The sequence below is a fragment of the Nannobrachium achirus genome, assembly GCF_963921795.1.
Source record: "Nannobrachium achirus genome assembly, chromosome: 19".
Lineage (NCBI taxonomy): Eukaryota > Metazoa > Chordata > Actinopteri > Myctophiformes > Myctophidae > Nannobrachium > Nannobrachium achirus.
Window position 1 is genome coordinate 204,987 of NC_137826.1, and position 20,068 is coordinate 225,054.

Here is a 20,068-nt window from a genome sequence, read left to right on the forward strand (position 1 = left end):
CATTTGAACAGAATAATATTGACTTGGATTGTGCAGGTGAGATTTTAGAAAACCCTGTTGGATTTATAATGCTATTAATCTCTCCTCATATAACAGCTGAAAAATGAAAATGAAAAGGAAAGAACAATACATTCATAAAAGAAAAAGTGTGGGTGCAAGTGTATGATGTGGGTGTGTGAGTGGAGAGTGGGAGACTAATAAAAAGAACAAACAACATAGCAACATAAATAATACATCATATTGAATATACAGTATGAAAAGAAAAAAATACATTTATAAAATAAAAAGTGAGGGTGCAAGTTTATATGTGGATTGTTATTTCATCAAGTGGATTCTAAGCTTTAAATTGATTGATTGATTGATTGATTGATTGATTGATTGATTGATTGAAGACTTTATTAGAAGTTTGCATAGGAAAAAGTATAGTTTCATGACGGTACAGTTCACTGGTAGGCCTACAAGGTCTACTAAAAGGAGATCCTAGAAAAGACTGAGCTTAGGCCTATTTCCATAGGAAATCATTGAATTGAGTGGAGTAGACTTTGTTGAAATGGCAAAAACATGACAATAACATGCACAAGCGCGGAATTTCACAATTTACCCATATACCTACTTATTCATATATAAATTCATTCATTTTAAGATGGATTGAATATTATTACGCAGCCCTTTCTTCCTTCCTGCGTGTGTACCTTTCCTGCCTTTAGTGGCAAGAAATTACCACATCCCACGTCGCTAAGCAACAGCCCAAAACAAACTGATTTCTGTCTGTGCTGACTGACTGGAAACTATGTCTTTGGCAAACACACACACACACACACACACACACACACACACACACACACACACACACACACACACACACACACACACACACACACACACACACTTTTTACTAATTAGAAGCAGTATTCATTCATAACACACTTCAGAACTTAACATCTACACGAGCATAAATAGCTAGCTCATCAACCACCACATACATATCTAACATTACTTTTCAGGTGTTGCCATGGCTGGGACAGTTCTATGTGAACCATTTGAGCTGTACAACATTCTTAACCAGTACACCCCCACCCACCTCCCCAAGCTGGCACAGATCAACTACCTCTGTTTAATTGGTGAGTGGATGAGATTCAATTCAATATGCATACCCTATTAAATATTTTCATTGATTGATTATTGATATTGATATTGATTGAAGAATTTATTAGAAGGTTGCATAGGAAAAGGTTTCATGACAGTACAAATGTCATCTAAAAGGAGATCCTAGTAAGCTTTTCGGCTTATTTACACAGGAACCACTTTATGTAGTATCTCATATAACACTGAAAGACAGATAGAACACAGTAGGCTACTTTATAGGATATCATCAATAATAAAAGGGAAAAAAGCATTACAAAATTATAATAATAAATAAAGAAAGAAAATGAAGATATTTACAGTGGAACCCCCGTCTCTCTAGTTTGATAGTTGTGATGATTGCACTGCTTTGATGGCATGTGTTAAAGTGTAATACCTGTTCCCCAGATGCCCGTGAAAAACAACATTACAATGAGAGTCATATCATCACAGCTAAAAATGCTAAAAGGGTAGGATAACTCTTGATCTTCCCAGCTACTAAATATACACAGGCATGTAGCTCACAGCTGAGTCTGACCAACATCTCTCTCTGAATCCGCATTTTCCAGGATTCTGAAGGTGCATACATGATACCGGAGACAGTGGAGGTTGAGAGCATGCAGTACATAGTGGTCTATGACAGTGACACAACATGTCTTCAAGGCTTAGGTAAGGCATTGTGTGGGGAGTATGGGGACCCTTGATTTTTCGGTGGTCCCCAGGTGACAGCGAAGTGACAATTTAAGGACTCTTAAGAGATTTGTAATACCCCCAAAAAAATAGACAACTACTGCATTAAAAGGAATCAACAAGTCGTGCTATAGAAACTGGTCAAACATTGGCCAAATTGTCAAATAATGAGTAAGACGCAACAAATGTGAAAATAACATACAAGCTCACAGCAGCTTGTGTTGCAAGGCCGGTGTTGTGAGCTTGCAAGTTGGCTATTTTCACAATCTGAGTCAAACTAAACTTTTGGTCCTGTTGAAATCTCCCACATAAGGCATAACTCAAACGTCTTAATAATCTAGGTGAGGCCATTGAATGTGCTGAGGTCCTGGCAAAATCCAGCTTCTGTCCAGTCTATATAATGAGAGGAGGTTATCAGAAGTTCTCAGCGTTGTATCCTTTCTTCAGAACAACGAAAATCATGTACACCATCAGGGTAAAGTCTATGTGTAATATAACAATGTAATACATGTGGAATCCTTATTTTCGGTTTCAACATTAAAAAAAAACCTTCACTTAATGCGGCCCTCAGGTTAATATCGGAATACTGATATATTGTTGATTTCAGCTGTACAATTTTAAACGTGCAAACATGAGCCGCTTTAATTACTTCAGTATATACTAGTAGCGTAATGACTTAGCACTAGTCTTTTTTATGTCCAATTTATTAGAATTTAAGTTCATAAAGTTAAGTGAATATAAATGCATTTGAAATTAAATAAGAATGTTACTTTTCAGGATTCCAATACAAAAAATCCTAAAAAGAATTCTGGATTCCAATTCAAAAATAGCAAAAATAGCATATCTACAAGCTCAAAACGCATCGCACTGCGACTCGTTTTGAGCTTGTAGATCGGCTATTTTAGCTATTTATGACTATATGCATTGTGGCCCTCTGGAGTGAATGTGAAAATATAGTGGCCCTCTCCATCATCAAAGTTGCCCATCACTGATCTAGGGCAAGTGGTTAACAAATCGAACTCTGGTGAGATTCACCATTTACAGTTAAACGGGCCATTTCATTAAAATAGTTGAGTTGTTTAGATTGTATAGAGCTTGTAAGCTGTGGCAGTTTTACATTCACTAGGAGTTGGAAGATCTCAAGCCCTATCCAGTGGAGACCTTAGCAGGCCAGCTGTTTATGGGGGACTCCAAACAAGCAAGCGCTCGCAGCATCCTTGAGGACCTGAAAATTACCACAATGGTTAATATATCCCAGAGCGAGTAAGAAAATGCTTAAAGAAAATACGAAGTATTTTGTGACAAAATGATGTGTTAATTTACACTCTCTTTAAAAAAAGGGGGAGAAAAGAGAAAAAGAATATATAGACCTATACTATATATATATAGATTTATCTTTTGTTTTTTAAATTAGGTTTGAACAGGGGAATCATACCATTCTTAACATACATGTCACCGATTCAGTGATGGCTGACTTATACACAAGTTTGGAGAGGATATGCACTTTTATAGGTAAGTACTAAGTAGCCCGCATCATTTACATAATAATGTGTATTGTTTATGTTTATTTCATTTTATGAGTGTTTCCATTCTGTTTATACAAACACACACATTCAGTCATTGCTATAACCCTCTCTTTCCCTTTGCTCATATTTTTAGGTTCACGTTTAAACGTGGGGTCTCCTGTGTTGATATGTTCCACTCACGGCATAAGTCGCTGTAGTACTGTAACCATCGCCTTCCTCATGCATCACTTGAAATACACGCTGGAGGCGAGTTCTGTTGGTTTGTCTTCCCAGCCCTGTGACCTTGTGATTAGATCAGTGGTCCCCAAACCTTTTAGCTCGAGACCCATTGAAAATAGACGATCTACAAGCTCACAACACAACACGTTGCGAGCTTGTAGATCTGCTATTTTCACTATTTCTTAAAAAAAATTCCCCCTTTTTTCATTAGCTACTTTTGAAAAATGTTGGAATTGTTTTTAAACTGATGAAAAGTTGTAATTTCTTTGTTAGAAGTAATATGTATATGTTTCTTTAATAAAGGAAGGGGGGTATAGGCCTACTCGCATAACAAATGTTCTGTTGATACACGTAAAGGACAACCTCACCACTTTTCAACCTATCTTCATTATAATCGGTCCTCACTAATGTTCATGAAATTGCACAATTCTTCTCATAGGAGGGCTGTGGGCAGTTCAGAAACCCACCTAACAGTGACATCATCGATGGGGAATCCAAGCTAATAGAATTAGCACGCTTTCTATTCCTGAAAAGTTACTATGCTATAATACCCTGTCCTATAAATGGTAAATGGTGCATTTATCCTATAGCACCTTTATCTATAGGGCACTTAACAGAGATTGTGAATTACATTCACCCATGTGGAGGAAACCATGCAAGTAGGGGTTCATTGTCTTGCTCAAGGACTCTTCGACAGTAACTCTGGGGGAGCCCGGGAAATGGTAAATGGTAAATGGTGCATTTATATAGCGCTTTTATCCAAAGCGCTTTACAGAGATTGTGCATTACATTCACCCATTCACGCACCGGTGGCGGAGGAAACCATGCAAGGCACCAACCTACTCACCGGGAGCAATGTGGGGTTCAGAGTCTTGCCCAAGGACCCTTCGACATTAACTCAGGGGGAGCCCGGATTCGAACTGGGAACCCTTTCAGGAACCCTTCGTGCTCTAATAACGGTTTCTCTACCCCTGAGCTATGCCGCCCCACGATCGAACTGGGAACCTTGCTGTTCTACAACGGCAACTCTACCCCTGAGCCACGCCACCATGTGTCCTATGGACCACATGGCTCAGGGCTAGTGGTAGTACCCATGCAGGGGCTAGTTGCTTATTTACTCTTGAGGAAAGTGTTATAGAAATGTGATTTAAATAACATTGTCATGTTCCATTTTCAGGAGGCTTGGGAGTACGTCCTTAAACGTAAAACCAACATGAGGCCCAACAGAGGATTTGTGCAGCAGCTGTCGGACTGGGAGCTTCACATTACAGGAAAGCGACTGGCTGATATTTCGGAACCAAACTTTTGAGAAAGGAATTGACAGCATCGTAAAAACAACTAGTAGCCTATAAATAAATGAAGGACTACAATTGAATTGTGAAACATTGTAAAACCATTCATATAGGCTATGTGTTGTTTCTGCCCATACAAATTTACCCATTCTGGTAAATTTGTATATCAGAGATCAAACGTTGACATTTTTAATATTCTTTCTTATTATTTGAAGAGCATTGCATCAACCCTGCCTATAAGCCATTAAAAAATTACTATTTGATGATTTCTTTTAAATATTATATTTGTAATAAGTATAACCTAGAGTATTTTTTGTAACATTCTTATTTCCTGTTGTCTTGTATTTTTGTGTCCACATTTGTTTTTCTGTCGATAAAATACATAAATAAAAACGGTATTTTAACGGTATTTTATTTATGGGTCAACCTCTGGTGCCCGCCGCTGATTGGTTGTGACGCAGCCTCCAATAGTATTGATGGTGAGGTCATAACGCAGTACGTGATAGAGATGGGATTTATGGTTCTTTAAGTGAGCTGGAACTCTAGGATCCGTTCTTTTCAAAGAGCCGTTCAAAAGACTGGCTCATTCTAGGAGTTACTTTGTAGATTTAGATTATAATTAAAATTTCACTTCAACCCTATACATTTCAGCCATATATATAGGCTACATTTCCGCCATTTGAAAATAGCCGATCTACAAGCTCACAATGCGTCGCGTTGCGACGCATTGTGAGCTTGTAGATCGGCTATTTAAAGTCTAAGTCTAATTATGTTTCTACGTTTTCTACATTGGAAAAACTGTGAAATGGGACATTCTGCATAATGACTATTTTCTACTATTGCTAGCCTATTTTAAGTGCATTTTGATACAGATACCTTTGTACATTTACTCAAGTAGCCTACATTTTAATTCCAAACTTCTACTTGTGGCAGAGAATTTCCACGTTTGCAGTATTGATACTTTTACATAAGTAAAGAATGTTTGTACTTTTTCCACGTTACCTAGCCTAGTTCCAGCTTTGATTGTGAGTTCCAGCTCACAATCAAAGTGGGTGACAAGGTCATAACACGAAAAAACGAAATCTCCTACTTAGGATGTATCCTTGAAGCTAATCTTTCCAGCGAAAAGATGACTTCAAAAGTAATACAAAAAATCAACCAACGAACTCGTTTCCTACAGAGGATCGCCCCATTGGTCAACTTCAACACACTGAAGACCATAGCTGGTGCAATAATCCAGCCCCTCTTTGACTATGGAGTCCACGTATGGTATCGTGACGCCCCACAAGCCCTAAAAACTAAACTCCAAACAGCCCAAATAAACTAATTAGGGTCCTGCTTAACCTTCCCAATCAGACTCACCTCACCGCTACTCACCAGTTAAGAGTGGGGTGGCTCAGAGTAGATGACAGAGTACAGCAACTTGCAATGGGCCTGGTGTACAAGATACACTACACCACTATGATACCCAAGTACCTGTCAAAATACTTTATAAACGTTAAGGATGTCCATAATTACAACACCAGAGGCAGTGCCACAGATCACGTTCAACCCAGAGTCAACTCAAAGAAAGGGTCGAACTCGTTCTTCTGCTACACCACAAAAATGTGGAATGCCTTACCGAAGGCCATAAAGGAGTGTGGATCACTAGCATCCTTTAAAATTGCCCTAAAAAACCACTTACAGGCAGCAGCCGTTCACAACTGGTAAAAACCTAGCCCAACCCTACCCTCCCTGCCCCTTCCTTGTATATACTGTACACTGATTGTTTAGACTTACTGTTACCTGCCCCTTCCTTGTATATATTGTATATACTGTACTTACTGATTGTATAGACCTACTGTTTTCTTTTTTTCTTTACATATCTACTGCATAGTACTGTGTTCTATTTGTCTGTCATTCAATGTTATATGAGATTGATTGATTGATTGAAGACTTTATTAGAAGTTTGCATAGGAAAAGGTACAGTTTCATGACGGTACAGTTCACTGGTACAAGGTCTACTAAAAGGAGATCCATGAAAAGACTAAGCTTATTTCCACTGGAAACCATTCAAGTATCTCATATAACATTGAATGACAGACAAATAGAACACAGTACTATGCAGTAGATATGTAAAGAAAAACAAAATAGAAGACAGTAAGTCAAAACAAACAGTATATACAAAGAAGGGGCAGGGGAGGGTAGGGTTGGGCTAGATTCTTTTTTACCAGTTGCGAACGGCTGCTGCCTGTAAGTGGTTTTTCAGGGCAATTTTAAAGGATGCTAGTGATCCACACTCCTTTGTGGCCTTCGGTAAGGCTTTCCACATTTTGGTGGTATAGCAGAAAAAAGAGTTTGACCCTTTGTTGGTTTTGACTCTGGGTTGAAAGTGATCTGTGGCGCTGCCTCTGGTGTTGTAATTATGGACATCCTTAATGTTTATAAAGTATTTTGACAGGTACTTGGGTATCATAGTGGTGTAGTGTATCTTGTACACCAGGCCCATTGCAAGTTGCTGTACTCTGTCAACTACTCTGAGCCACCCCACTCTTAACTGGTGAGTAGCGGTGAGGTGAGTCTGATAGGGAAGTCTAAGCAGGACCCTAATTAGTTTATTTTGGGCTGTTTGTAGTTTAGTTTTCAGGGCTTGTGGGGCGTCACAATACCATACGTGGACTCCGTAGTCAAAGAGGGGCTGGATTATTGCACCAGCTATGGTCTTCAGTGTGTTGGAATTGACCATCGGGGCGATCCTCTGTAGGAAACGAGTTCGTTGGTTGATTTTATTTATTACTTTAGAAGTCATCTTTTCACTGGAAAGATTAGCTTCAAGGATACATCCTAAGTAAGAGATTTCGTTTTTTCGTGTTATGACCTTGTCACCCACTTTGATTGTGAAGTTATCAACTTTTTTGAGGTTATGATTTGATCCAAAGAGGATGGACTCTGTTTTACCCAGGTGAATTGATAATTTGTTGTCGTTAAGCCATGTGCAGATCTTACTTAGTTCAGAGTTAAGTGTCTTCTCAACCTGCAAGTGGTCCTTGCCCGAGACTAGGAGAGCCGAGTCATCCGCGAACAGGAACAGGTTGCAGTCACAAGCAGATGCCATGTCGTTCACGTATATTAGGAACAACAGAGGTCCCAGTATGCTACCTTGAGGAACACCACAGTTTACCGGGAGGGGGGGGGACAGGGTACCGTTAATCTCCACCACCTGTTCCCTCCCCACCAGGTAAGACAGTGAACTGTACCGTCATGAATCTGTACATTTTCCTATGCAAACTTCTAATAAAGCCTTCAATCAATCAAAGAATCGCTAGCCACACCAAGGAACGGCTCCCTACTGCGAAGTTAACCTCGCCTACCAGTCTTTCAGTGCGAAGTTGTGCGAACCGGATCCCATCGTTCATTTCAAAGAGCCGTTCAAAAGACTCGATTCGTTCGCGAACGTCCCACCTCTACCCAGGACTGGACTCAACTGTTGTCTGTTGCTGCTCTGAGTCGCTGCTCACCCAGTGTTATCCATAGAGTTATTATCTTTAAAACACAGCCATTAAAATACATAAACCACACATATAAGAATGCTGTTCAGCCCTAGCGGTTTAACAGAATGTCTCACCGACTGGGACGACCTGGAGAAGGACTACCAACAGGTCCAGGTAAAGAAGAAAGAACGGCTTTAGTTGCGTGTGTGGTTAAAAAAGGGGTGTGTATGTATGTGAGGAGGGGGGGAGCGGCTGATACACCGCAATGGGTGACCTATCGAATGCTGTAACCCCAGAGGTCTGTTTTGCAATATTGCAGGCATTGTTTCGACAGCGATTTTGTCGGAAATTGCACAACTGTCCACACAGAAAGAGAAAATGAGACCCCATTTGACCCGTATTACGATACAACAGTGTTTTGTCACATAGTGTGTTGTTGAAAATCAACGACCTCTTTCGTCAGTCGTCACACAATTCGATGGGTAACCAAATGTCTTGCTGCTTGCAGCTGTAAGAAGCGTCGTTATAGGACCTCAGCCACAGTGGACTACTTCACACAGTTTGCGAGGAGTAGACCACTTTAGAGCTAGATATTAAACTGCAGCTGAATGCTGGTGGTGGTTGTCTTCTACTGTATAAAACACAATGATTTGATGCTGGATATAAGGATTCATCCTCCTCAGATCTGTTCCATCCACTCTCAAACTGCATGGTGTCGCCTTGCCAGCAGCATTATGTAATGTTGCATGGGTTCTGTACTGTATGTCCATTTGCAACTGTTGCCAGTTTAACTTATATGTCATGTGTCTCTCTGCACCAAAACACATGTCATTTATTGTTCCTATTCCCATATTTGGCAGTAAAGCACTAAAATACAATACACTATTCTGATCTGTTTAGTGCTTGCTTTGTACAAAACAAGAATTTCAAACAAGTTGAAGATGTCCTTTTAACATTAAATGGCTGCATTGACAACGTGGTGTTGTCAATCTACTGGTGTCATGGGTTGTGGTCATTGCATGTCAGGAATTTCTGGACAACAACAATGCCTTGTGTTGTGAATGCAATCCACTTCTGCTTTCTGTGGGGAAACCAAGATGTACAAACAAAGTGCTGCATCGGAAGAGTTGCCAAACAGTCCCTTGAAATAAGGAATCGTCCCTTATTTGGAAACTAATAGACACCGATAACTATGGGACACAATTTGTTCCTTGGATCGCTTTTTTCTTTCTACACCAAATACATACATACATATTATACATTTTTGCCAAAAATACCCGTAGATTGGCTATTTTTGGCTAATGTTCCCCATACCAAAACTGTACAGTAACATTTTGATGTAAGTTTTCTGAGAACTAAGACACACCTGGTCAGATGTCCCTGATTTGACTATTCTCACTGATCAATGTCTAATGAGATTTTTAGTAAATAACTTAAAGCTGCACTATGTAACTTTCCTCTTTATAGCCCCAATTTGAACCCTGTTTCCTGCAAGTGCTGAGCTAGATAGATAGAGCCTGCATGCATGCTCAGGGGATACATTGAGCTAGATAGATAGAGCCTGCATGCATGCTCAGGGATACATTGGATCTCGACATTCTGGTCTAAATTCATGTCAGATCCTGTGTCTAGGCGAGACATGACCTTTGGTTAAGATTGGTTAAGATATCATTTTATTCAACAGGTGGCGGGTGGGGAGGATGAGTGTGTGGGTGTGGTGAACTGCATCTTTTGAAACACAACCTCATTTGTTTTATTACTTGCCAAATGGGCTGGTCATACTGTAGCAAAATGCACGCATGTGTGTCCTGATGAAGCTGGTTGATTTGACATAATGGCCCAAGTGTTACGTTTATGGCTCATCGTCTCATGGAAGATGGAATAAAGTCGGACAAGTACTATAGTCTGGTTCCTACAGGGGCAACCACAATAACTAAAAATTAAACTTTCCCCAAATATGGAGATGGCTAACATCATAGATGTCTGACATCATAGACCACATGAGACTGACACAGTATGTTCATATATGGGCTTTTCAAGATATGGGCTTAATATTGATGACTACAGGGATCTCCATATATGGGCATGAAAGGGACAAGGACTGACACGGAGATCTCCATATATGGACATTAATTCATTAGTAGATTAATTTTCCCCATTGACTTGAATGGGGAAAATTCAAATGGTAAGACGGAATTAATTTGCGAAATTCGCATCACGGCAACCAAACTTGAATTTTCCAGTTGCATCTTTCTAGTTTCGACTTTCGCAAGTTACTATGAAAACCTCCACCGGCTGTCCGTCAGTCAGTCCCTCCGTCTGTCCGTCACATCACACTTTTGGCCCTACTCTTATCTCCGGCACCGTTGCCCCTATCCATGCCATACTTTGCACACACACTCCTTGGCTGGCAAACCACAACCTCCGCCCCTCATTTCTCACATGCCCCTCTTCTAGCGCCACCATGAGGTTGCTAAGGCCAATTTGTGTATACATGCGACCTGACGGTCGCTTATATCCCGGTTAGGGAGTCTTACTGGTTTATTATTACTTTGTGTCAAATGTTTTACACAGTATCTTATATGTTATGCTTGTGCTTTTCCTCGGTAGGAGACTCATCGTCTATATAGACAGAAACTGGAGGAGGTCACCAAACTGCAGAATAGCTGCTCCAATGCCATCGCTCGCCAGAGGAAGAAATTAAAAGAGCTTTCAGGGTCGTTAGAAGAGTGAGTATATTTACTGAGCTCATACTGTGGTCTGTCAGTCTGTTACAGATTTGCGACATACCCTGTTTATACTTCATCATACAACACACACACACACGCACACACACACAATTATTACAGTATACAAATACAACCCAAGGTTCTACCAAGTTCAACATGTTTTTTTTCATGTTTTTTTACTTGACATGTGTTGTATTTAGGGATATTGCAATGTTTTCTTGTTAATAATGTTAATAATTAATATTCGTGATCAGCCCTGTGCACACATAGACATTAAAGGGGGCTTGAGCCCCTGCCCCTTCTGTAAAAAAGTGCCCTCTCCAGGCCATGAATGCAGTTTTTACTCTGGTGAAAGAAATGTAAATGCCCTCTTTCCATGCCATACCTGAAGGTATCATAGAAGAGAATTGCCTTGTCCAAACTCTCCTGAGCTTGAATGCAGTAGGCCTGTCCTCTAAAAATCGACGAATCGACGCGTCGTTTTAAGCCCCCGGAATCGACGCCAATTGTTTGAGTCGAGCCGTCAAAAATATATAATTTTTTTTATCACACCAGTATACTGTGGTGCGGTATGAGAGCAGTGGACTGTGACTGTCATGTAATTCTTATTGAGTCCATACTTCCTACTACTAGACTTAAAAATAAAATCAGTTCACGTGACTTGAAAGTTGCCTTGATCATATAACAGGGAGCTCTTATTTTGAAGTTAACCGCTTGGAAAGGAAATGCGTCGACGAGTTGTTATTCTACTTGAGAGCTGGCCAAAGAAGCAGCAGAGCCAGCGCGATGCGCTTTCACTTTCACTGCCGTGGGTGTGTGGTGGTTGGACTCAGGCTGAGGAATAGCGACGGGCGAACTGTTTTCTTTTTATTATCTCGCACCAGATCGGCAACATAGCTCTTTTGATACAGCAGCGGTGCTCTGAGAAAATACAACTTGTGGAAATAATACACGACATGCTGTCAAAGAGATGCATTATTCTCTCCTCCGTTGTTCTACTCTGCTCCACAATTCACAATTACGCACGGCAAATTACGCACGGCTGGACGCAATCTTATCGTCATTAATGTCCAGTGTCCACCGCTATCATGTCTCAATATGCACGGTAGTTCATGGATCTAATTCACTTTAAAGGCTTAAAACATATTGCTGTTTTATTGTATTACGTTGACGTGGTTTAAAAGCTTAAAGCACCACTTTTTTTTTCTTTTTTTTTCTTTTTTTTACATAAACGATTCGTCGACGCGTCGGATTAACCCCCGCGACTCGAATCGACTTGATAAATCCTGCGTCGAGGACAGCCCTAGAATGCAGCATCTCATGTTGAAAGAATTGCCCTCCCTGTGCAGAAATCAAGCATCGAGGAAAATAGCCGACCTCCAAGCTCAGGAGGTCTGCTATTTTCGAGATTTCCACCAAAAGGCCCTTATAGAAATTTCAGCCCTGCCTCTCTAACATTCTCTGCACGTCCCTGTTCGTGGTATATCTTTTCATCCTACTTTTCTGTGTTTAGATGTAAAGAAGACCACGAGAAAGAACACTTAAGTCCAGAGGAACTTAAATCCATAGATGGAATACTGGAGACGATCAGTGACAGACCAGATGTCTTCTTCGAAATGGAAGCGTTCCTGCCAAAGAAGAACGGGTGTGGCTGTTTAACCCGTTTAGGCCTAGAATTATTGACTGCTTTAACTGTTGAAAAATAGCAGATATACAAGCTCACAGCACGGCACCGAGTGCCGCGCTGCGAGCTTGTAGATCTGCTATTTTTGAAAAAAAGTCGTGAAAATGTGTGCAAATCTTTGAATATATGTATTTTTAGAGCAAACGTTTGTAACTCAAATTTTGGGGTGGTCCCTGGAACTAGATATTTTGAGATGCGGGTCCTTGGCCAAATAAATATCAGTTTGGGGGTCCTTCACATGAAAAGGTTTGAGAACCACTGACATAGTAGTCTCTCAAGAACAGACTAACTGAGCTCCAGTTGAGTGAAAAGGACCCTTTCTTTGACGATGGCTGGCCAGATTGCTGACATAGAAACAGGCGTTTTTCAAAAAAACCTTAGAAGGATTCAGAAGACACTTATAGAATCGGGTCAAAATTCTAATTTTCACGATTTCTCAAAAATAGCAGATCTACGAGCTCGCAGCGTGAGCTTGTATATCTGCTATTTTTCAATAGTTAAAGCCTAAAATAATGATACACAAAATGTGTACCCGTTCTAAATGGGTTAAATTGGATTTCAGTTTCCCTTGAAATAACATTTGCATCGAGCAAAATAACATTTGCATTCAGATGTTGACGCACCATTTGCGAGATCAATCTAAACGGCGAGCAGGTTTTTACCGCATGGCCCAACAGGAGGTTAACTGTCTGTGTGTCTAATCTTGAAAACTACTGGACCGATCAGCACCAGACTTCTAGTGCACACGCCAGAGTCCGATAACTTAGTACAGGGGTTGACACTGAGGTCTCAGAGGCACTTGCCCGTCAGGCAAGTACAGGTCACGTTCTACTTGTCCAAAGGTCCTACCCACTTGCCCAAAAAGTAAATCGTTCATTATGAAATGATAGGTAAGATTTGAATTACCGCTCAATTTAACAATTGTTTCTTTACTTTCTGGGGCTGTGCGATAAAACAAAATCATACCTCCAAATCCAAATATCTACATAGCTATGATTGAAGTGTTGTGTTTATAGATGGTTGTGTCCCCTCTCAAATGTGCACTTGCCCGGTCGGAAGACCTGAAAGCAAACTTCACCTGCCCGAAAGTTTTATTGACCTGCCGGGGGCAGGTGGGCAAGCCTTAGTGTCAATGCCTGTTGTACCTTCACTCATTCTTTTCACACTAATATCATAATATAATAATAATGAAACCTTTCCCAAATGTGTCCCAGGCTGACCACATGAAGTCCAAGATCACATGGGAACTGTGTGGCACTTATGTGATGCATGCTTTTTGGCATACGCATTTTGTTGTTGGGTGGAAACCTTAATGTTCTAAACCATTCGTTTTGTATTTATCATTTTAAAAACTATTTAAAATGGCCGAAGCACACAACATCTCGCACCGCATGTTGTTGTGTGCTTGTAGATCTGTTATTTTCACTAGTTTTGCGCAACAGTCTTGTATGATGAAGCAGGGCTTTTACTTTAGGAAAAAAACATACAAGCTTGAAACTTGGAGATAGAAGGTTTCTGCCCGACAGTCTATATCGTCACTGTATTCTATTATATATGTATTCTATTATACACAGAATTCTATTATGTTATATTCAGTAACAGTATATTATCGTCTTGGACCATAGGAAGACTAGCGGTCGTTTAGGTGTCAGCTAATGGTTAATTTAAAGCTATACTGTGTAAGTTCAACTAGTGGTCAGTAGCGGTATTGCTTTTTTCGGACGTTTTTCGGCCGGAGTCGTCGCGGACCACCGCCGCGGACCACCGGAGCGGCGCCGCAAACCACCGCGACCGATAGTAATCCGTGGAGGGGTAGAACGCATGGTAGAACGTAATTTTCTGGCCAGGATTTGTGGATTAAGAGGTTAAAATCCTTCACCATGGTAAACACTGTAGCCAAGCGGAGGCGCTTCCTGGAGACCAGAGCAGATAAGCTGTGATTGGCCGGTAGTGTACCATGTGTGCATGATCGGCGATGTGATTGGGCAAGGTATACACAACGTATACAGATGATGCAGATTACGTCATTTTGGCGCGAAATCCGGTCCACAGCCAGGATCATAGAAAACATATAAAGAGAAGGCTTCAGAAGCCGAAAATAACGGAGTGGGTGTTCTAAAACTTTAGCGATTTAACAGTTAGGACAATTTTAAGATTTGTTTTATAAAAAAAGTTACATGGTACAACTTTAAACAAAGCAGTGACATTAATGACTGTTTTGTTAATAATACTATTTGAGTATGATGACACAGAATTGTGATGGAGTGATGGATTGATCCTTTGCTCCCTTTCTTTTCCCCGTTCAGATTATACCTCAGTCTGGTTCTGGGAAACGTCAACGTTACACTCCTCAACAAACAAGCCAAGTAAGCTGTTCAACTAGCTAACTCAAATAAAAGAAAAAAGAAAAAGTACTCCCATTTTTTTTTAAAGTAAAAGTATCAATACTGCAATGTTAATATACTCTCTTACAATTAAAAATCTGCAATTCAAAATGTACTTCAGTAAAAGTACAAAATATTGGCATAAAAAAAAGGTTCCTATTTATTACTCACACCATGGAGACTCAATAATATTTTTTTGTATTTGTCGCAATACAAAAATTTGATTACAATAAATTGACAAATACAATACAAAAAAGAAAAATCATTAAACTAGTCTCCATAGCGTGAGTAATCAATAGACAAAACATCATTTTGGGCGTGAACTACTCCTTTAAAGTACCAAAAGTAAATGTACTCATGATGCAGAATGTCCCATTTCAAGTTTTCAAATGTATACAAATCTTTTGAAAATAGCAGATCTACAAGCTCACAATGTGTCGCATCGCATTGTGATCTTGTCGGCCAGCTATTTTCAAATGGCTGAAATGTATATAAGGCTTCAGTGCATATTGTACATTTTGTAATAATCAAAATCTACAAAGTAACTAGTAACTAAACGTTTCAAATAATTGTAGTGGAGTAAAACACCAATATTACCTCATTCTGTGCCAATGACGGTTTTTGACGGTTTTTGTGTTTTTTGTAGAGAAAAAAAAATGTTTTTTTCCATTTTTTTTTTTTTTTTAAAAGATGTCAAAATGACCTGAGATCAAAGAGATGATTTTCTCTGTTTGTGTGTTCGCTCCCTCGTTTAGCTGATTGAGAAAATGTGTGTTCATGTGTGTTCATTCTAGTGGATGGACACTTTTTTTCATTCAAACAGCTCTATCTCTGGAACCATTTGTCTGACTGACAAAATTCTTTTTGCCACTGAATCACAACAACTGTGTCTGTTTCTGTGGGGGAAAAAAATATAAAACAAAATAATTTTTTTTCATTGCATAGTAAAGAAAAACATACAAAATCGTGAAAATGTATGCAAGTCTTTGAATATTTAAAAAACCCATGTTTCTATGTCAGTGGTGCTCAAACTTTTTCATGTGAAGGACCCCCACAATGATATGTATTTGGCCACAGACCCCCATCTCAAAGTATTTAGTTCCAGGGACCCCCCAGAAGCAACATTTGAGTTAAAAATGTTCGCTTACAAAATACATATATTCAAAGATTTGCGACTTTTCAAATAGCTAAAGTATAAAATAATCAAGGCCCCTCCACCTTGGGCCCTAGTAACTTTCCCCCCCTTGTGACACCCCTGACGCCACCATGACAGCCTGTCTTGTGTCTTCTGTGTCTTCTCTTCTACAGATTTGCCTACAAAGATGAATATGAGAAATTCAAATTAATCCTCACCGTTATCCTGTTCCTGTTCTCCTTCACGTGTCGTTTCCTGTTCAGCTCCAGGTAAAAGCTCCTTACTTGCAAGCCTAGCAGTCATACTGTTTTACTTGTGTCATCATGTTATTGTTGCTGTTGAAACCTTTTATATAACGTTTAGTTTGTTATACCAGTGGTTCTCAACCTTTTCAGGCCGCGACGCCCAAAATAATCATATTTGAACTGGGGACCCCTCCCCCTGACTTGAGGCATTACATTTGGTTTAGCAGATCTACATGCTCACTTGTGAGCATATAGATCGGCTATTTTCACAATTAATGCCTCTAATATTTGACAATATGGAGAATGTTTTTTATTTCATTTTAGAGCTATTAATAGGGTCTTAAAAGTCCTTAAATTGTCACTTTAGAAATGTGTAGATACGCTCTATACACGTATACACAGGGGTGAGATGCCGTGGGCTCGGTTGGGCTCGGCGACCCCAGACTTATTTAGCTGCGCGCACGCGTGCCTCACATGCACGCACATGAATCATCACGTCACGAATTTAGAGGGGCACCACTTCTAAAATCCATATCACACCACTGCTTATACAGTATGTTGGTTTGTTTACTGTTGAGTAACAAAACAATGTTTCACATTAGGCTAATCATCTGTGGACCCCCCCAAAATAATTTGGGGACCCCCCTGGGGGTCCCGACCCACAGGTTCAGAACTACTGTTTTATACTACAGTACAGCGTCACACAAAGGAATCCAAAGTGTCCTTGAGCAACACATTGAACGCTATAACGTTGCCTTGTCCTCCACCATCGGTATTTACTTAATTACAGACATGACATTACAGGATTAAAATAGCTGACAATCTCTGCAATAAATGTACATTTACAATTTAGGCATTTAGCAGAATTTTTTAATCCAGAGCGACTTACAATAAGCAAGGTAATACGTCAGTACATCAACATCAATACATACAATGGAAAGAAATAGCATGCAAATCTAAGAAAACAGTTAGACCATAACAACTTATAACATAACATTTAATCTAAGAAAACAGTTAGACCATAACAATTTATAACAGAAAACAGTTAGACCATAACAACTTATAACAGAAAACAGTTAGACCATAACAACTTATAACAGAAAACAGTTAGACCATAACAACTTATAACAGAAAACAGTTAGACCATAACAACTTATAACATAACATTTAATCTAAGAAAACAGTTAGACCATAACAACTTATAACAGAAAACAGTTAGACCATAACAACTTATAACAGAAAACAGTTAGACCATAACAACTTATAACATAACATTTAATCTAAGAAAACAGTTAGACCATAACAACTTATAACAGAAAACAGTTAGACCATAACAATTTATAACATAACATTTTAAAATGCTATCTAAATTACATGTAATGTCATTGAGGGTAGGCAAGTGCTATGGTAAGTGCTATGGGCTAAGGTGGAGTCTGAATAGGTGTCTGAATTAGGGATGGGACAATAAGCGATATTATTGTTTATCTTGATAAAAAAACTCACGATAATCGTATTGTGGAGATTTACTTTATCGTGATATCGTCCTCCGTTATGCACTGGGATCAATTCACCTTTTATTTGCCGAGCTGCATATCCGGTACAACTTAAACTCTCTATAATTCTCTATAATTGGTAAAAGGTACTTATAATATACGTACTTGATACAGTCTTTTTTTTCCTCACTCTGTCAAATGTCTTTGTTGTGAGCGTGTAGTTGTGCTATTTTTTTGGCAAATGTTCCGCCCCAGGACAATGGATTTTGATTATTGCGATAATATCGTAAACCGCGATTTCTTTTGTCACAATAATCGTGATATGACATTTTCATATGGTCCCATCCCTAGTCTGAATAGGTGTCTGAATACTGAATAGGTATCCTATTCAGGAGTCTGAATTATAGGTGAGTCTTCAGACCACGGCCGAATCCTTATTGAACTGCTTTTGTTGGATGCTTCTTCAGATTGTCTGAACTCTCCTCCTCGTGACTAGGGCTGTCACGATTATGACATTTTACATGACGATTAATTTTCTCTCAAATAATTGCGATTAACGATTTAATTGTGTTTTTGTCGTTGATAATTACATTTCTGTTTAGCTTATAGGCTTTGAAGTTACACATGGTAGATATGACACATAACCTACATAAATAAATATACAAAGAAATGACAACGTTTTGCCAACTTTATACTTAAAAAAGAACATTGATAGTGGAAATAGCCGATCTACAAGCTCACAACGCGTCGCGATGCGACGCGTTGGGAGCTTGTAGATCTGCTATTTCCACTATTTTTGACATGGAAACGATTATGACGATTAAGAAAAATAATCACGATTATGTCAAATAATCACGATTAGACGATTATGTAATAATTGTGACAGCCCTACTCGTGACCGTCTTTTTCTGTTTCTCTTCAGAGCCCTGGATGCTCTCTTCAACTTCCTGTTGGTGTGGTACTACTGTACCCTGACCATCAGAGAGAGTGTCCTCATCAGCAACGGATCAAGGTCCGTTTCTGCCATCCCCCTACACCCAGGAACCAATGCCACTTACCCATAGGAACAACTCAATAAAATACATGCAGAGTTAATGTTACTGCTAGGAGTACATTTTCTATGAGCTAAATAGAAGACTTATCTCGTCTCATTTGTTTAACACTTGTTGTCATCATGCTTTAGTCTTACTGTTTGACTTGACCGAAGGTATTGTATGAGCACATAACACATAAACCTAGGCCTGACACATATTTAGTCAGAACAGAACAACATTAGACCCAGTCATGCAGACTTTGCAGACGTAGTTTCTGCAAACCACCTGGCATTCTCAAGTCACTCCACTGAATGGTACTTCAAATGCCATCATAGCTTGTTACTTAACCCATTTAGGCCTGAACTCATTATGACGCAATGTTTTATGCTTTAACTATTGAAAAATAGCAGATATACAAGCTCACAGCGCGGCACCGAGTGCCGCGCTGCGAGCTTGTAGATCTGCTATTTTTGAAAAATCGTGAAAATTAGAATTTTGACCCGATTCTATACAGTAAGTGTCTTTTGAATCCTAAGATTTTTTGAAAAACCTATGTTTCAATGTCAGCAATCTGGCCAGCCATCGTCAAAGAAAAGATCCTTTTCACTTAACTGGAGCTCAGTTAGTCTGTTCTTGAGAGACTACTATGTCAGTGGTTCTCAAACCTTTTCATGTGAAGGACCCCCAAAATGATATTTATCAGGCCACGGACCCCCATCTCAAAATATCTAGTTCCAGGGACCACCCAGAAGCAAAATTTGAGTTACAAACGTTCGCTTTGAAAACACATCTATTCAAAGATTTGCACACATTTTCACGACTTTTTCAAAAATAGCAGATCTACAAGCTCGCAGCGCGGCACTCGGTGCCGCGCTGTGAGCTTGTATATCTGCTATTTTTCAATAGTTAAAGCAGTCAATAATTCTAGGGTTAGGGTTAGGCCTAAATGGGTTAATATACTATACTATTTTTTGTTTGTTTTTGCCCTATTACTACACTGTTATCTTTGGCATTTATATTACTTTTTTTTCTTTGTGATTGGTTC

General features: G+C 39.5%; 2 protein-coding genes across 2 annotated transcripts in view; both read left to right on the forward strand.

The window, feature by feature from the left end:
• Positions 1–1,012: 1,012 nt before the first annotated feature.
• styxl1 (serine/threonine/tyrosine interacting-like 1) lies at positions 1,013–4,866 on the forward strand (the record flags this gene model as incomplete). Its single annotated transcript, XM_080748687.1, has 8 exons — positions 1,013–1,121; positions 1,531–1,592; positions 1,692–1,791; positions 2,154–2,287; positions 2,939–3,075; positions 3,227–3,324; positions 3,472–3,584; positions 4,735–4,866. 8 exons carry the CDS (start codon positions 1,013–1,015, stop codon positions 4,864–4,866), a joined length of 885 nt encoding a protein of 294 aa, XP_080604813.1.
• A 3,460-nt stretch (positions 4,867–8,326) lies between these two features.
• Positions 8,327–20,068, forward strand: part of tmem120aa (transmembrane protein 120Aa) — a 30,751-nt gene continuing 19,009 nt past the window's right edge. Inside the window, exons 1-6 of the mRNA XM_080749786.1 lie at positions 8,327–8,493; positions 10,930–11,048; positions 12,562–12,693; positions 15,039–15,098; positions 16,425–16,520; positions 18,912–19,001. Coding sequence (XP_080605912.1) covers positions 8,416–8,493; positions 10,930–11,048; positions 12,562–12,693; positions 15,039–15,098; positions 16,425–16,520; positions 18,912–19,001 — 575 coding nt within the window. The 5' untranslated portion in view covers positions 8,327–8,415. The remainder of the gene's footprint in view (positions 8,494–10,929; positions 11,049–12,561; positions 12,694–15,038; positions 15,099–16,424; positions 16,521–18,911; positions 19,002–20,068) is intronic.